Consider the following 20000-nt stretch of genomic DNA (forward strand, 5'->3'; position numbering starts at 1 on the left):
CCTCATATAAGCTGAACTCTTTTACACTACTGTATACCACCATATCTGCAAACTAAGCTCCTTTACCTTACACAAGCTGATTTACCTCAGGCAAAGTGAACTCCTCTACCTCATACAAGTTTATATACAGTTGTGCTCATTTGTTTACATACTCCAGCAGAATATACGCTTTCTCTGCGATTTCTCACGAAATATGACGGATTACACAAAACCTTTTTTTTCACTCATTGCTAGTGACTGGCTTAAGATATTTATTAGCAATATTCTGTGTTTACTCTTTCAAAAGCATGATCACAACCCAAACTACCCAAATGACCCTGTTCAAAAGTTTACATACCCTAGTTTCTGATGCTGAATATGGCCCTGCTTAACATCAAGGACCGCTCTAAATTGTTTGTGGTAGTTGTGGATAAGGCTCTTAATGTTCTCAGATGACAAAACAGCACATTCTTCCTGGCAGAATGGTTGTTTCCTATAATATCTTTGGGTGTCTTGCTGGAACCTCACATTTGAGGTTTCCCCTGAGTGGCTCAATGATGTTGAGATCAGGAGAGTGAGATGGTCGCTCAAAAACCTTCATTCATTCATTCTTTCTGAAGCTAATGATGGGTTGATTTGGCTTTCTGTGTCGAAATATTGTCATGTTGGCACTGTTGGAATTTCAATTCAGAAATGCAATATGAGGGGTTTGGTTGGAATCAAGCCAATGGGCAAGGGAATCATTGCATTGCAATGATCATTGCAAGGGAAATTGTTCAGGAGGCATAGGACAACCAAAAAAATAACTTCAGGTGAAATGTAGGACAACATGAAAAAATGTTTTAAACTGTACAGGAAAGAGGCACTTGAGGAAAGATGGGCTGTTGGGGGTTGCCAGGAGAAAGCCATTACTACAAAAATGCAAACATGTTATTTTGCATATGATACACCAAATAGCATAGTGAGAAGCATCAGAATGCATCTGACAAAGTCATTTGGAAAAATTAGATCAATATGGAACTTTTTTCAGCCACTATTAACAGTACCATTTGGAGAACAGTCAACGGAGCCTATGATGAAAGTTACACCATCCCTTCTGTGAAACATGGTTATGGACCACTGATGTCATGGGGACATTTGAGTTACAAATGCACTACACTTTTGGTCCATACTCACAGAATGATGAATACATTGCCCCGTGAAAAATACTGGAGGAAACTTGACACTCATCAGCCTTGAATCTGCACATGGTTCATTGTTGGACATGCCAACATGACAATATTTCAGCACAGAAAGCCAAATCAACCCGTCATTAGCTTCAGAAAGAATAAAATGAAGTTTTTGTGCGACCGTCTCACTCTTCTGATCTCAACATCATTGAGCCACTTAGGGGAAACTTCAAATGTGAGCTTCCAGCAAGACACCCAAAGGTATTATAGGAAACAACCATTCTGCCAGGAAGAATGTGCTGTTTTGTCATCAGAGAAGATTAAGAGCCTTATCCACAACTACCACAGACAATTTAGAGCGGCCCCTGATGTTAAACAGGGCCATATTCAGCATCAGAAACTAGGGTATGTAAACTTTTGAACAGGGTCATTTGGGTAGTTTGGGTTGTGATCATGCTTTTGAAAGAGTAAACACAGAATACTGCTAATAAATATCTTAAGCCAGTCACTAGCAATGAGTGAAAAAAAAGGTTTTGTGTAATCCTTCATATTTTGAGAGAAATCGCCAAGAAAGCGTATATTCCCGTTCCCGTACCACCAGGCTGGCGAGCAGCACAATGCACCAAGCGATCAATATACTGAACACTCAACCCACTCTCACTCCACTGTCAGCCTCCAACCAGCAAGGCCACTGACAACCCCCCCCCCTCATCCCCCACCACCATATCTGCGACTGAACATTCCACCTGCACTACTATATTTGTGACTGAACTTTCAACCTGCACTAACTCAAAACATGCGCACACACACACAACACACACACACACACACACACACACACACACACACACACACACACACACACACACACACACACACACACACACACACACACTGCACTTTCTGCACTAAACCCAAACACACACACACACACACACACACACACACACACACACACACACACACACACACACACACACACACACACACACACACACACACACACACACACACACACACACACACACCTTCTACCTGCACTAAACACACACACACACACACACACACACACACACACACACACACACACACACACACACACACACACACACACACACACACACACACACACACACACACACACACACACACTGCTGCTGGTGTACTTGACAGACATTTTTAATATTTATTTTTCTTCAAAATGCAGAATTAATATTTATTTTTCTTCAAAATGCTACTATTACTATGTCAGAACGCTATAAAGGACTTTTTAGGAAAAGCACAAAAGCACAACAATTACCTCTTAATGTATGTCCTCTACAAGTCTTCTGTTGTCCAGTCTTGCACTTTTAAATGTATGAGCACTGTCTATGTCCATACTGTCTTAAGTCCATGTATAAGTACTGTCTATGTCTATACTGTCTATGTCCTTACCTAGATTAGTCTATGTCTGTATGGGAAAGCAAGAAATGTAATTTCAAATTCTTTGTATGACCAGTGCATGTAAAGAAATTGACAATAAAACCTACTTGACTTGACTTGACTATTCTGCTGGGGTATGTAAACATATGAGCACAACTGTATCTTACTTTACCTTAGGCAAGGTGAGCTCCTTAACTTTACTGCATACAAGCGAAGCTGCTTTACCTCATACAAACTGAACTCCTCTACCTCATATAAGCTGAACTCCACTACCTCATGCTGTATAGGCTAATCACCTTTACCTCACGCTGAACCGATATGCCCTCCTGTACCTCAAACAAGCTGAGCTCCTTGTCTGGCTTGAGCATCTCCAGCTGCTTGGGCGAGTGTGCCAGCAGGTCCTCCGTGGAGGCGTCTACAGCGGCGGCGGCGATGCCCATGACGGCCTGGCGCAGTGCGAGGTGGCGCTGCAGCAGGGTGTAGATGAGCGAGCTGGCGGAGGTGGAGCGGTACAGGCTCTCCAGACGCCCGTTGGTCAGGTAGTCCAGGATGTTGAGGCCGTTCTCCGTGAAGAGCCGCACGAACTCCGGCTTGTCGTTCACCAGGGCGTCAGTCATGGAGTCCTCCATGTCATCACACTAGTGCACATACGTACATGTGCGGCATGTCAGAGTGCATAGAGAATATCACAATGGCCATGTTTACTTAATGTTTTTAATTCCAAATGAATCATTCCGAATTAAATAGTTCCTTAGTAGTACATACTATAGTACATTGCACTTTCATTTAATTCCAAATTGTTAAATGTTAAGTGTGTTCAAAGCGTAATTAAGTTTTATTCATAATTAAGTGGAGTTACTTCTGAATTAAATGTCTCATGTAAACAAGGCCAGTGACACATTGCAATGCTTTCTGCCAGGAGGTTTTTCATAATAATTTTATCAGACCATTTCTGCCTTGGAATTTACAGTTGCAGTCCTAAAATGATTTTCGACACAGGTGACGACCACTCTGATGCCTCAACTTTTTTGCAGCAGCCCCACCCCCGGCGAAAAAAAATGGCAAAAAACACTTAGGCCTATAATATTCTCATTCCGCCCATGTGGGTCACAGGAGCAATGTTGGAATGTTTATTTGTTGGTTACAACTAAGCCTCAAAAATGATGCATCATTGCATTGCATGATGCAACATTGCATCAAATGTTTTTACTTTAAATTTCGAAGAACCTGTTGCTACATGTTTGGCACTTTCATACGGAATATTGCATTGTGTGATGTACACATAATGCAATAAGTGTTTTTTGGCTCTGATTCACATTTAGGTGATGTACACTCTCCATATGACAGTGTATAATTTCCTTCACATGGTATAGCCACCTTCCATTGGATGTCTCCATTGAAGAGCTCACTCCTGGCGATGTCCACCCTGTTCCAGGTCACCGCTAGCTTCAGTTCCTCCGTGTATGGAACAGAGTCAGCCAATGAGCAGCGTTTGCTAGCTACAAACACAGAGAGAGCGAGAGAGCGAGAGAGCGAGAGCGAGAGCGACAGACAGAAAGACAGTAGATGGTAGACCAATTACCAAATGAATTACCAAAAATGTGTCAGTCTTTTTTTTTTAAGATTTGTTTTTGGGCTCTCGTGACTTTATTTTTAGAGAGGAAAGTAAGGGAAGTGACAGGAAAAGAGTGGGAGAGAAAGATGGGGGAGGATCGGGAAATGATCTCAGGCTGAAATCAAACCTGGGTCCCCAGCGCAAGAATACATTCCCTTAGCCATTTGAGCCACGATGATGAGGACTCCAAGAAGGCTAAGTGTATGACCTCATCATAATCCAATGCCCTTACGTCCACCACCCACATAATTTCAGTGGCCAGTCCAAGTAATTTCACTCCATTATCATGCTGCTAACCACATTGCACACCTCAGGCATGCTACTGCTAACTGCAGTACATTGCATTACCTTTGACGAGCGCCTTCAGCAACACGGTGTCAAAGTCAGACGGTCCCTCATGCTCATGGTCGAAAATGGAGATCAGGTCTTTGTTCTGATAGATGCTGAGAGCCTGGACAGAAAAAAGTATCCATGAGACATTGTGCTAAAAAGTTCTGTTATGAGGGATATGTTTTCCTCAACAAAACATCTTATATGAATATGGCCATCTGACAGGGGCATCCGTGGTGTGATGGGTATTGAACCGGTTTAAGTGGCGGCTAGTCAAACAAAAAATGAAGCCGCCAGGCAGCTGAACTGGGGAGACTTGTATGCCAAGACGCGCTAGACAAAGAGGCTTGAAGATGATCCACGTTATCGTTTACTTTATTTACTTATCTTCTTCACTGTTAAAAGTTCCACAAGTTTCCATCGATAAAATCCAGACATCCCAAAGCAGTATGCAAAAGTGCAAATGTGCCAAGGCGCTTTGCAAAGAGCTTAAAGTGCAGGTATCGTGGTCGTTCTTAAAATGTACAAAATCATGCGGCCAGCAAACGTTGGCTATCCCTAGCCACCTGCCCTCCACTACTACTATTCAACCATATTCCCCAGCGCCAGGTGATATACCAATCTAACCACCACGTGACCCAATCATGCATGTCACCACCCCCAACCTGTCAATCACAGTTCTAAAAACAAAATCTGTCCGCAACACCGGTCTTTGGATCAGAGGGTTGCAAGTTAAAAACCCATCATTGAGTGATAATGTACCTGAAACACTGCACTGTAACTACCTACATTTGGATTCACTACATGAACTGATCATCAAATTTTAGAGGCCAACGATTCAATAGCAGTGAGAGCAGTAGCACTGTACTGTTACTGATGTCCTGGGACACCCAACTTAGACTACTGTAGGACAGCAACGAGGTGTTCCTGGACAGTGTCCTGGTCTCCTGGGACAGCAACTAGGTTTTCTTGGACAGCAGCTAGATGTCTCGAGACAGTGTATTGGTGTCCCAGGATAGCACCTAGGTGTCATAGGACGGCAGCTAGGTGTCCCAGGGCAGTGACCTGGTGTCTCGGGACAGTCTGCAGGACACAGGTCCTTTGTACTAACACACTACATTAGGATAAGGTAGATGACATGGTATACTATGTACACAGGTATATAATAAGAAACGGTATATTAGCTACACGAACTGATTCAATATTGAAGGTCAGAACGTTCAAGGTATGTCTACCCTATCAGTGAGTTTGTCCAGGTCTGCTTCGGAGGGGAAGTGCTTCCTGACGCGTTCGGCCACGCGGTCCCTCAGCTCCCCTCCCGCCGCGCCAGCTTCACTCTTCGACGACTCTCCCCCGCCGCCGCCACCGCTGGTGCCCGAGACCACGGGGTTCTCCACGAAATCCGCTACCAGGTTCGCCACGCCCCCAGAACCAGCCAGCACCAACCAGGGCATGCCTGTCCGTAGAGACAGATCCAACCTCTGCAGGGTACAAATAACAGCAATCAGAGATGGCAACCTGTCTATTTAATCCAGCAAAAAACAAAAAACAAAAAACATGCGATAGCGGTATTAGCTGTTGCACCACCTGACTTTGGCTTCTAAAACGTCTATGGGCTTATGACATCCAATTTAACATCTTATTATGTTCCAAGGACAATTGATAAGATAATTTAATAGTGCAATTAAAAAAACAATGTAGGACACAGCACATTTTTTAAACATATTTTTAGGGCTTTTTAGCCTTTAGTTGTTGGGACAGTAAGGAGATGGTGACAGGAAGCGAGTGGGAGAGAGAGATAGGGGAGGATCAGCAAATGACCCGGGCCGGAATCGAGCCCGGGTCGGCGGTGGAGTACCCAAAGTGCACTACCGTTAGGCCACAGCAGGGCCACACAGCATGTTAAAAAAAAAAACTATGTTACTGTACCTCCATGAGGCTGACCTCTCCAGACACGAGCAAACACAGCACAGGAATATTGATGGTGCCGCTGCCTGTACAAACACAAACACAAGGGGCAGAGGCCAGCGTTGATGCCAGATCAAACAGAGATCGTGAAACATTAACTTGTTTCAACAAGCAAAACGTGAAATCAATGCAGAGGGGTCAAATGACTTGTAGGAACAATCTATAAGTGGCCCATCTCCTTTTCACTATTGTGTAGTGGAAAAGAGCCAAATGTCACGAGTGATCTTTCTGCAGTGGCATTATACAGCCATACTGCTCTGAACAAAGACAAATAAATTACTAGCGCATGCAGTTATTATGTCTACTGTAAGGCATACGGATTGAAGGTTTATAAGGGCTGTATGGCATATGATTTGCTTTAATTGAAACTTAAGAGTTATTCTCGGAGTGGAGTTAATCTCTGTTGCATGAAAATGTTACTTTGAACGAGATCATTAAAACATAAAAAGTATCATAAAAAGTATCCACATTCATTATGCTTCAAAGGAAATATACATAGCGGACTCACAAGTTGTGCCGTGGCATTTAGGTTTACACTTATAGTATAAAAGCTCAAAGCAAAAGAACAAAAACTTTTATTTTCTGCTAGTCATTTGAAAGGACTTGTATGTCTTGCCTTATCCCACATCCTGTGTGTAGGAGGGCACACAATTTTACTCAAAGACTGGGCATGGAATGGACAGAACACATTTCAAACATCTCTTGATACGCCCTGAAGAAGGCCATAAGGGCCGAAACACGTAGGCATTGTAGCCAAATAAAAAAGTAAAAAAATTGCAACCTTGAGTGCCTCAGCATCTGTCTTCCTGGACCACATTTCAAACAGATTTGAAGCCTTTTTCAACTGTCAACAGGGGTAACACTTCCAAATAAGGGGCCATAATTAACAGTAAAGTAGCTACAACCTAATACTTAAGTAAGGGTTAATAATCATTACTTAATGCCACATTAGACACATATTAATTGTTATTAATGCATTAGTAAGCAGTTACTTAACTATTAGATAACTATTACCTTGTGTTACAAGTTAATAGCATATTATTATTTAACTAATAGATAAGGCAGGGCACAGTTAATAGTCAAGTAGCTATCAGGTCATACTTAACTAAGGACCAAAATTAACACTTACTTAATACAAAAGTAAGGCATAACTAATGGTTAATTAATACATAAATATTGGGTTTTGGGACCCTTATATTAGAGTTGGCTGAGGATAACTAATGGTTAATTAATAGATAGATATTGGTGTTTGGGACCCTTATATTAGAGTTGGCTGTGGATAACTAATGGTTAATTAATCGATAGATATTGGTGTTTGGGACCCTTATAATAGAGTTGGCTGAGCATACCTAATAGTTGAGTATTTAATCTACTGTGACATCTAGTTTTCACTCGTTCAAATCACTGTAATAGTGGCAACAGGAGCCATTATATAGCAAGGATTGGACGTACACTTCTCAATGATGGTGGGGTGATGAGATGTAATTTTTTCATGTACCACTTATTAATTTTAATGGTAAAAACCCTACAATAAATGCAGAACATTATGAAGAGTAATAGCTTTGAAGCGAAACTAAACCATTCCTAGCATAGGAATTCATAGGAGTTCATAGCATATAATGATTTAACTAATAAATAAGTAAGGGTACAGTTAATAGTTAAGTAGCTATTAGATCATACTTAACTAAGGACCTTAATTAACACTTACTTAATACAAAAGCAAGGCATATCTAATGATTAAATAATACCGAAATATTGTCTGTAGATTGCGTACCCATCATGCACTGCTCTTCTTGGAGCTAATATTCTCAAACATTAACCTAATTATCACAAAGGAATGGTTTAGTCTCGCTTCAAAACTATTACTCTTCATAATGTTCTGCATTTATTGTAGGGTTTTTACCATTAAAACTAATAAGTGGTACATGAAAAAATTACATCTCATCACCCCACCATCATTGAGAAGTGTACATCCAATCCTTGCTATATAGTGGCTCCTGTTGCCACTATTATAGTGATTTGAACGAGTGAAAACTAGATGTCACATTAGATTAATTACGGTACTTAACTATTAGGTATGCTCAGCCAACTGTATTATAAGGGTCCCAAACACCAATATCTATCTATTAATTAACCATTAGTTATCCTCAGCCAACTCTAATATAAGGGTCCCGAAACCCAATATTTGTGTATTAATTAACCATTAGTTATGCCTTACTTTTGTATTAAGTAAGTGTTAATTTTGGTCCTTAGTTAAGTATGACCTGATAGCTACTTAACTATTAACTGTGCCCTTACTTATCTATTAGTTAAATAATAATATGCTATTAACTTGTAACACAAGGTAATAGTAATCTAATAGTTAAGTAACTGCTTACTAATGTTCAACATATGCATTAATAACAATTAATATGTGTCTAATGTGGAATTAAGTAATGATTATTAACCCTTACTTAAGTATTAGGTTGTAGCTACTTTACTGTTAATTATGGCCCCTTATTTGGAAGTGTTACCGAAGACTGGAATTCCTGGTTGGAATGGGGCACCTAAGTCAGGCCCTCTACGTCCTGAACATGGGGCAATAAGTTGCGAAAAATGAAGTGAACGAAGCGAGTCATGGTGGAATTGTAGCCAGGCCGCGCCCTCCTAATGACAACACCTTCAGCGTTTGCCAATCAGAAACGCCCACTGAACAGTAGTGGGGCCTGATATCAAGTGGGTGAATCTGATTGGACAATTACAACCAGGAAATTCTGTCTTCTTTGAAACATTTCTTTATTTAGGTTTTGTTCTTTTGTACAAACACACAACACTCCCAAGGCACAAACTGATATAGAAAGTCTCCCCTGAGAGGATCAGCTCCGTAGAAGTATGAAACTCTGTCTTCAGTTGAAAAGTGGTCAGTAGGAAATTCTTCAAAAGTATAAAGGGATTCGTTCTTGATTCTGAGCAGGTATGCGCAGCGCACTTGTACACTGTGACTGCTTGAAGCATTTTGGTTAGAAATTATGTCCACAACCAGGGCTTTAAATTACCTTTTTTCATCACCAGCCAAAATGGCTAGCAGATGTTAATCGTATTAGCCAAACACTCACTCATTAATGGGTCAAAGTGGCTAGTGAGTTGGTCTTCTCTACCAGTCAAACTGAAATTTCACCAGAATTTGGCCAGTGGGCTGATGTAAATTTAGATGTTCCGCAGTCATGGAAGCGGATGGGGGAGAGCACAGGTTAATTAATAATAATGCAGTTCCTTAAACCACTTCCCAGTGTGGTGTTGGGAAATTGAGTTCCTTACATCACTCTCCAGTGTGGTGATATTTAGTTCCTTACCCCAAATGCCAGTGCGCTGATGGGATATGTAATCCTCGAGGCGTGCCCTGAAGCCAGCCTCTCCACCGCGCCGCCCCACACTGCCATCGTCCACCAGCAGGAACGCCTGGTAGTTCTTATCCAGGCATGAGCTGTCGGTGAACTTGTTATCTGCATGGTACTTAGCTGGGAAGCTACCCTGAGATGAAGAGAGAGAAAAAGAGAGAGGCAGAGACGAATGACTGAGCTTGTTGTCAGCATGTAACTTGACAGGGAAGCTCCCCTAAGTAGTACTGAGAGCAAGAGACAGACAGAATGATTGACATTGTTTGATGTGTGTTCACATCTGCGGAATCATTTTAATTAACTATGTGTGTGTTTCTGTGTGTGTGTTTCATGCGTGTCACTATTACCAGAGGGTCAGAGGGTTGATCAGCTGTTGACAGTTATGATCGAGCCCCCATGTGTGTGTGTGTGTGTGTGTGTGTGTGTGTGTGTGTGTGTGTGTGTGTGTGTGTGTGTGTGTGCGTGTGTGTGTGCGCGCGCGCGCCTTTCATGCCTTTAAGGGTTGATGTGCTGTTAGTAGTTGTGGACGAGCCCCCATGAGGCTATTTGTATGGCCATCACCTGCTTGACTTGTGGTTAACATATGACGCGCGCGTGCGCGCGCGCGTGCGTGCGCGCGCGCGTGCGTGCGTGCGTGCGTGCGTGCGTGCGTGCGTGCGTGCGTGCGTGCGTGCGTGCGTGCGTGCGTGCGTGTGTGTGTGTGTGTGTGTATAGTACCTCCGGGTTGATGAGCTGTTGCCGATTGTGGACGAGCCCCCAGGAGGGAATGCCAATGGCCACCACCTGGTTACTGGAGACGGAGGAGGCGGCGGTGGCATGGTCCCTCACAGCCTCCCCTACACAGCGGCCCACACCCTCTCTCAAGCCCTCCGTCAGGATCCACGCCCCTGTCGGCGAGAACACATTCACAGACAGAGAGAGAGAGAGAGAGAGAGAGAGAGAGAGAGAGAGAGAGAGAGAGAGAGATTCAACACTCGTTTATTGAACCATTTGTGCGTCATCTTACAAACAAATCAGCCTAAACTTACAGTACAATCCAATGTGAATGGTACCCCCCTACCCCCCAGAGAGAGAGAGAGAGAGAGAGAGAGAGAGAGAGAGAGAGAGAGAGAGAGAGAGAGAGAGAGAGAGAGAGAGAGAAGGTGGAGAACATAAGTTGGTGGCCACCACCTGGTTACTGGAGACAGCAAACCAGTGGCAGGGTCCCTCCAACACAGCGGCCGACACCCTCTCTCAAACCCTCAGTCAGTATTCACACCCCTGTAAGGGTGGTGTGTGGGAGCATGTTTCTGCACGCCGTGAGAACAAACACAGAAAGGCTGTGTCAGCAACAACATATACTGTACACACACACACACACACATGCACGCACACACAAAAACACAGTAGAGAAGATAAGATAAGATAAGTTAAGTAGGTGGTGAGAGCTGTAATTAAGAACACACCTGGGCTCCAGAGTCTGCCATGGCTTTTTTGTTTGCTTGTTCTCAAACTCACCAATTGAGTCAGTAAGTGAGTGGAGTGGAATTTTAAATACTGCAATCTTGTGTGGTAAGTAATGCAATACATTGCAACACATCCCGTGAATACATTAGAATGCAACATGTTGTGATTATTAAAGCAGAACATCTGCAGCCTATCAAGCTGTTAGATGGCAACAGCAATGATAATGTCCCATCATGCATCAACTTAGTTATTTTATTCAAAAGAAAAAAAATCAATCTTATCAAATCACAGCACTTTATAATATCAAAAATTATAAAATAAAAAATAAAAAAAAATCCATGTCAAATCCAGAAGCCTTAGGGGTTAGGACAGTATCTGTGCTTTGGGAGGCCAAACAGTCCGTCACAGCACTTCGTTCTCTTACTACCACTACTACTGCTGCTGCTGCTACAACTATTACTACTACCACCTGTACTAATAACACTTCTACTACCACCACCACCAATACTGATATTACTACTGGTACCACCAGAACTACTACTACTACAACTGCTCCTCCTCCTCTTCCTCCTCCTCCTCCTCCCCCTACGATTACTACTACTACTACAAAGAGTGCTGCTGCTGCTGCTGCTGCTGCTGCTGCTGCAGCTGCCATTACTGCTACTAACACTAACACTATCACTGCTACTAATACTACTGGCATTACTATTACTGCTGCTACTACTACTACTACTCCTGCTTCTACTGCCATTACTACTATTCCTACCACTGCAACTACTCCTGCTACTACTACTGTACTACTACATGCTCTAAATAATACTACTACATTCTTCCAAGTCAAAAGAATGGCATGGGAGGCTTGTACTGTACCCTACCTGTGCTTTGAGAAGCCTTGACCAGCCCCTTTCGCAGCACCTCTCGCACCCAGGTCTTGACCTTGGCGTTGCCCTCCCCGCCCACCACCGACACCACCAGGTTGGGCAGGCTCAGGCCCCAGTGGTGGGTGATGAGGTTGTAGGCGATGTTGGGCTGGGTGTCAGTGGACAGACGTATGTACTGGATGTAGAAGAGGAGAAAGGAGAAAGGGCAGAATTAGTCCATCTGGCGTGTGCGCCATTTATAGGTAGGTTTCGAATGACGTGTGCAAAGCCTGATAATAGTGCAATTTGTACAAACTAACTCATATGGTATGATTTTGGTATGAAGTATTTTATGAAGTATCTTAGGTCTGATATACTGTATAAGGTTTGTATGGCGTGCCGTGCTCTTATCCAGATTGTTTGTTGGCTTCTTGGGTTTGGGTGCTCTTTAGTCCAAGGTATAGTACTTCCAGGTTCAAAAAATGAGAATGAATTCTCTGACTGTTAATATGTCCATGTATGACTTATCATATTAATAAAGACATTTCAATTTGGAGTGCCTTGGTCAGAGAATTCATTCTCATTTTTTGATACTGTATAAGTATGTTATCTTATAAGGTCTTATGTATTAATAGAAATATGCCAGGCTGGGTGTCAAAGGGCAGACCTAAGAACTGAGCAAAGGTATAGGAGGGAAAGTTATAAATTGATCTCGGGAGTACGGAGTCGTGCATTTTGTACCAGCTAAGCATAATGGTAAGAATTTGTTACAAACTACAGTAGGCCTACTTTGATTCCACTTCCAAGTGCAATTTTGGGTAGCTCTTCGAGTAACAAAATGGTCCCCTGTGTTATGCTGTCTATTAATTGTGACCTATATAATATGTCCTTCTCGTCTATCATGCCTTGGACTGGAAGGTGCTAATCTACTAACTGCGCAGACCGAAGAGATCGGGTTGCAATCACATAGCTGTGCCTTTTTCTGGCCCTGTCAAACTCAAACTCAAACTCTTCTACTGAACAGAAAACTGGAGGAGACGCACTCACACTATCGCCTAATAATTAACACAGTTTTCAACTGGGCACTGAATGTTAGTCTACTTGACTGCACGACAATACGGTTGGACTCACAAAGCTGTAAACTTAAAATAGAGACGCACTCACGAGCTCAGTCTCATTATTTATACCTCCATGTCAACAAGCAGACGTGTTTGAGCCCTTAAGCATAAAAATGCACTGACGATAACAGATGAACGCATGGAGGTATAACAAATAATGAGAACAAGCTTGTGAGTGCGTTTTTTCCCCATTTTAAGTTTGCGGTCCTTTTTTACGCACACCCAAGGTTATATTTTACTTAATAAGTTGAGCCCACCCATCACTGCTACTCACAAAACTGTGCCTTTAACTGATGCTCGACTTCTAGACTGTCCGCTGGATTGTATAAACCAGGGGTGGGGAACCTTTTTCATTCAAAGGGCCACTTCAAATTCCTCCAAGGGCCGTAGAAGTCCCCCAAGGGCCGTTCTATGAACATAAAGGCAAAAGGTCTCAAAAGTATCTAAAAAAAATCCGGTTACACTCACAAAGCTGTGCCTTTTGCTGGCCCCATCGAACTCCACCTCTCCAAAGGCGTCTGTGGAGGACTCTGAGGAGTGCTGCGCGGAGTCCCAGTGGCTCACCATCGCCGTGCTGAAGTAGTCACCCAGGGCAACCGACTGGTGCTCCTTCCTGGGCCGGCCACACTGGCAGCTCTGGCCCTTGCTGAGGACAAGAACATCATCATAATCATCATCATCATCATCATCATCATCATCATCATCATCAACATCATCATCATCAACATCATCAACATCAGCTCTGGCCCTTGCTGAAGAAAAGAACAAGAACAAGAACATCATCATTATCACCACCACCACCACGATCACTATCACTATCATCATCATCATCAGCAGCAGCAGCTCTGGCCCTTGCTGAAGAACATCATCATCATCACCATCACCATCACCATCACCATAACCACCATCATCTCTGGCCCTTGCTGAGATCATCATCATAATCATAATCATCATCATCATCATCATCCACTGACAGTTTTGGCCAAGCCTGGGACAAAAAAAATCTGAAAGTGTGCCCCCCCCCATCATCATCATAAACTAGCAGCTATGTGCCTTGACTGCTGAGAACATCAGCATCAGCATCATACTCACATCAGTCATTATCATCAGTTGGCAATTCCAACCCCTGCTTGCAACAGCACAAGCATCATAACCATAATCATCATCATCATCATCATCATCATAATCCTCATCAGTAAACTACAACTCTGGCCCTTAATGAGAAGATCACACAATCATCATCATCAATAAACTGTTAGTTCTGGCCGTTGCTGAGAACATCAAAACATCATCACCACCAGCACCACCATCAAAATCACCATCATCAATAAACTGGCAGTTCTGGCGTTGCTAAGAACATCCTCCTCATCATCATCATCATCATCATCATCATCATCACCATCACCATCAGTAAACAAACAAGTTTCCCACATACAAAGACAGTCTTTGTATGTGGGAAAAAGACACACGCTGCCATGCAAGAAAGGGCTGAGGCACAAAAGACCAACTGACAGGAGGAACAAAAAAAGGTATTTCAAGTATCTGGGGTATTTTAAAAGAGACTAATTCTCACCTGGAGGCATCTTCCACAAATGTCGTGCAGAGTCTCTTCTTAAATACTTTGGGGATCCAGCTCTGGAAAAGGCACGGATGTTATGATTCCACACACGGAAATGTAAAATAAATACAAAAATACAAAATAAAGCATTGCAGATTAGAACCCAGTATGGCGGTGCTTATTGAAATAAACGTCATACTTTTTGGCTACAGTGGCAGTCAGGAGGTTTTGATTTTGGTGCGGTTAGTCAAGACGTGCATGGAAATACTAAAAATACCAGCAGGCAAATAATGTGGTTGGTGGAAGAGGGCACAGTACAGATTTTAGGCCATTTCACGTTCACAGTTTAGCTGGGGGAAATGGATGTGATTGACGATTCTGTGAGGCATACCCTGAATAGCCATACAGTAAATATAACACTGATTTGCACTGTAGTTGGTTTTGGACAACCACCCTTTTACAGGGAAGACATTTCCGGGAGGAAGTGTAAGGTAGAACAGCGTTAATATACAGCTAGACAAGTGAAAACGAGTGAAACGTGTTGCACTGAAAACATTCACGTTGTCCTATGTTTATGGCATGTGCCTATGATTGTTTCATCTTGCGCCAACGTAAACATCAGACGGCACCGCGCGCCCACTGTTACTGTCACTCTCAGTTCCGCATTTAAAATCTGCTTAGCTAGTTCTTTTGTATTGAAACTATGAAGCCAACTTTGGTTACTCAGGTTTCTCCTCTTTCGTTTTTTTAAAAGAAGCACTAGACGTAGCCATACCATAGGAAAGTAAGTGTCTACTGTTTGCATTCAGACGCGTTTAAGGTTAGCGGCCGTTCACTAACTTTGTTTTTACAGCATATGGCAAGTCTACGCCAGCCAGCATTCCTAAGCACCCACCCAACCCTACCTGCTCTTTTTCAGTCTTTGACAATCCGCCTCCCTTCTCATCTCCTTCCCCGTCAGAATCCATCCTTCAGTACTTCTCCTGCCACTCAGAGACGTCTGGAAAAGTGCACAGTTTTGTGACTAGTTCTAGGCTACACCTACAAAAAATCGCCAAACGCGCCGCAGATCTGTCTCGTGCCCATAACTGATGTGCAGCACCAACCGACAAACTAGGCTACCTGTTGATTCAGGTGTAGCCTAGTCCCTCGACAAGGGTGTGGTCAAAAACAGGAAAAGAAATGAGAGGTACGGCCACAAACTTTTGAAACCTAATATTGGCGGCATATTGACGACGTATCCTAGGCTCAAAACGGGAAACGGTCTGCTGGCGCACGCTATGCCTCTGCTGGTCGCTGGTAGTCTGTTCCTGATGTGCCAAGAGAGTTGGCCATGAACTCTATTCAACTCTATTCAAGTAAAAACGTTACTTCTATGATGGCTTTTTCTATCTGTCAAATCAGTGTGGAACTCGTTGCATAGGCTAGATACATAGGCTAGATTTTGCGTAATGGAATACGTTTGCTACATGGCAAAATGAGATAACGTGTGTGTAGAACACAGAGGTACCCCATGGGCAACACACACACACACACACACACACACACACACACACACACACACACACACACACACACACACACACACACACACACACACACACACAGGAGTGCACAGATAGGGACGAAGTGGTGCTGAAGCACCTCCCCCTTTGTGCCCTTTTGAAAGTCCGTTTTCTTGTTTTTATTTTTTTAGTTTTTTTTGTATGTGGTACTTGTCGACATATAATATAATATAATATAATATAATATAATATAATATAATATAATATAATATAATATAATGCACGCAGAGGTTTCACATGCCCCCCTCGAGCACTTGTCCCCCACTTGACACATCACTGCACATGTCACTTTGTATGCCACTGCACACACACACAAACGCCAACAAGAGACAAGTTTTTATCAGTATGATTTTATTGTGCAAATTTGTCATAAATTCTCCATTTTAAATCCTGTTTTCTCTTTTTTCAAGAAACAATCGTTCGGGCCTAGCCCGATGTCTGACTCTTATCGTCCTCAATAAACCAGAGCGTGGAACAAAAATAACACTTGATAATAGATATTTTATATTAAAAACTGTAAATATGTAAATTAAACTTTGTTATCATACAAAATATATATATTCTATGTCAGTATGAGCAGCAAGATTGTGAGACACACTGAATCTACATTCAAATGGGTCAAGAAGTCAAATCCTAGATAGCAAATTATGTTAGATCAACATTCCGTCTGGGTCACAATGATGGATTTACATATGATTGAAAAGAAACATGTCGGCAAAAAATGCCAATAATGAGTCAACATTGTATTATGGTCTTAGATTACCGAACATTAGACCAACGTTAACATCTACTTGGAATTTTTGATTTAGTAGCATTTCATAGAATATCACATTCTAAAAATGTAGATGATGTTTGAATCACTATTGATTCAATGTCGATATGTTTGAAAATCTGTGTCTAAATATAGGCCCGTATAAAAAAAAAATCTCTATATATAATTGTTGATTTCACCATTAACACAAGGCTACACATACTGTCTTTAAACAGAACATTGTTGATCCAACTGAATTTTGCTATCTGGGATGTCACTGGCATTGTCGTTTTGCTAAAAGTAATGAGTACCAGTCAATACATTCAGTTCAGTAAAAAGGAGAGGAGTACAGATGAAATGAATCAAGTGCTCCTCTGGTCGAACTCCCCACCAGTTCCCACCAACACGCACACACAAACACACACACACCCATGCACGCACGCACACACACACACTCCCCCACATACAGTACAGTACACACACTCCCCCACACACACTTCCTCATTGTAATCCATCCCAGGTGTGTCCTTGTTGATCCTCGTTCTGGGTGTCTTGTTCTGTTTGTCCCCCGTCAGCAGCCGTAGCCTTGTTCTGTGTGGACCCCCCATCCCCCCATCTGCAACTTCGTTCTGTTTGTCTCCTCTCAGCGGCCATAGCCTTGGGGGTCGTTGGCCTTACGTGACTGGTCCTTGCCGTTGGTGTGGCCGATGCGGTACAGCGTGTCTGCCAGGTTGTGCATCTGGCACGTGCCCAGTTTGCAACCCGGTGCCCGCTTGGCACGCAGGTTCACCTCGCCACTGAGGGTTGAAAGAAGAGCCAAGAAAAGGGTACATTTTAGCATTGAGTACTGTTACACTATAGTAAAAGGGTACACTTTAATATTGAGTGCTGTGACACCATAGTAAAGGGTATTTTTTTAGCATGGAGTGCTGTGACTAGTGGAAGATTAATTTTTACACAATGTGCATAAGCACCACCAAGACATGGGTACTGTTCAAAACTGTGTTCTGTCACACCACCAAGACATGGGTACTGTTCAATACTGTGTGCTCTGACACTACCGAAGTGTACATTTTTACCGTAGGTGTATGTGTTGTGACACCACCAGAACAAAGTTGATTTTTATGAGTGCAGTGACACACCACAAAGAGAAGGGTATTTTATGCGGTGGCACAACTAACAACCATGTTGAAGTGTTTTTAATTACATGTTGATTTAAAAAATGTCAGAAGGTCATTTTTCTATTGATGTCGTTTTCTATTGATTATTGATTATTAATCACTATCATGTCACTAGTTTCAGCTTAATGGGTATTCCCTTTTACTTATGAGGTTATACTTCGAACACTATTACTTGTTACTTGTTATATATCACGTTAGTAGCTAGCTGTTATGTTGACAGATGATCATAACTCACCTGTGATAAGGCTCTGGGTCTTTGCTATCAAAGACTGTGTCGGTGCTGGCGTGTTGCTTAGAGTTGTGGAGTGCCAGTAAATCTGCCAGCCTCTGTATACTTCTCTTGCGAAGTGCTGTTTCTGCTTCTCTCCTGGAGGAAAAACAGACAGGACAGCCATTAGACAGTTAGGTAGACAGTTATGCACGAAGGAATTTATTGACGTCTGTTCAGTGTGTGCTTGTGTTTGCGTGTGTGTGTGTGTGCGCGCGCGCATTTGTGTGTGCGTGTGCGCCCGTGCCTGTGCCTGTGCCCGTGCGTGTGCGTGCGTGCATGCGTGCATGCGTGCGTGCGTCCGTCTGCCTGTGTGGGTGTGTTCATGTGTGTGTGTGTGCCTGCTTGTGTGTGAAAGGTGAAAGAGACGAAGAGGAGGACGAGGTGGATGAGAGATAGAGAGAGAGTGTGTGTGTATGTGTGTGTGTGTGTGTGTGTGTGTGTGTACCTGTCTCTGCTTGGACTCCTGAGTGGACTGGCTGCTGTCAGATGAGAGGTCAGCATCAGTAGTACAACCATCTTTACAACAGAGCCACCTGAAGAGACACACAATTAAAAACAATTTGTCAATTTATAATCTCCTCTAAAACAATAAAATATGCATTGTTTAAGATTCTTATCTTTCTGTCTTCATATCTTATCTTTCTTATCAAGACAGAATGATATTATGTAACACATTCACCAACTCAATTTCATTTTAACCATTTCAGTTATTCAAAGCTAAAGTGAATACAATTTTGCTCTGGTGGCATATGTTGCATGGCTAAAATACTTTTTGATGATGACAAGATGTAGTTGATAACAAGTGGTGCCAAGTTGCCTTTTTTTGTGGATAAAAAAGTGAATGTACTGTAAGGTTTTTTTGTGAATATATGTGCAATGTTGTATGTAATGTCCTTGTGTCTTCTTCTGTATTCATGTATGTACAGTATGTATGCTATGTGACACCTTCATTTCCCCTCGGGATCAATAAATGATGCTATACTCTATTCTACTAGTTAGCAAGGTAATGTAAAAACTCACCTGTCGTGGATGGAGGACACCGGTGTCGATCAGTATGATGCGTCATTAATCCTTTAATTATCTTTATAGATCACTCGATTCAGGAAATGTAATCTGTGAAGTCAGATCACTTGTCTCTTTTATGGTTCCTTCTGTTGGCTGTTCTTGCCACTTTGTTTCTTGGAAGCTGTTCCTTTGACTCTCAAGTTTGCTTTTGACTTTCCTCCTGTGCGCTCATGGTATATATGTGTGGGGTGGGAGGAAAGGAGTAGAGAGGAGAGGAGAGGATGGGGAGGCACCCCTCACACACCCCCACCAATACCCACACAGCCCCCGTCTTACCCCCTACCCGCCATCTTTCAACTTGACAAGAAAAGTGGGCGTCAGTCGC

At 42.7% G+C, this 20000-nt stretch overlaps 1 protein-coding gene across 1 annotated transcript in view; it reads right to left on the reverse strand.

Annotated features, from left to right (window-relative positions):
• Positions 1–15864, reverse strand: part of LOC134467689 (transient receptor potential cation channel subfamily M member 4-like) — a 39961-nt gene extending 24097 nt beyond the window's left edge. The window contains exons 1-11 of the mRNA XM_063221545.1: positions 15748–15864; positions 14858–14919; positions 13753–13930; positions 12182–12362; positions 10578–10747; positions 9816–9993; positions 6445–6509; positions 5751–5996; positions 4534–4636; positions 3948–4069; positions 2903–3208 (exon numbers count right to left, since the gene is read on the reverse strand). Of these exons, the coding sequence (XP_063077615.1) occupies positions 2903–3208; positions 3948–4069; positions 4534–4636; positions 5751–5996; positions 6445–6509; positions 9816–9993; positions 10578–10747; positions 12182–12362; positions 13753–13930; positions 14858–14919; positions 15748–15810 (1674 nt within the window). The 5' untranslated portion in view covers positions 15811–15864. The remainder of the gene's footprint in view (positions 1–2902; positions 3209–3947; positions 4070–4533; positions 4637–5750; positions 5997–6444; positions 6510–9815; positions 9994–10577; positions 10748–12181; positions 12363–13752; positions 13931–14857; positions 14920–15747) is intronic.
• Positions 15865–20000: the final 4136 nt, after the last annotated feature.

The sequence above is a fragment of the Engraulis encrasicolus genome, chromosome 17 (genome assembly GCF_034702125.1).
Source record: "Engraulis encrasicolus isolate BLACKSEA-1 chromosome 17, IST_EnEncr_1.0, whole genome shotgun sequence".
Lineage (NCBI taxonomy): Eukaryota > Metazoa > Chordata > Actinopteri > Clupeiformes > Engraulidae > Engraulis > Engraulis encrasicolus.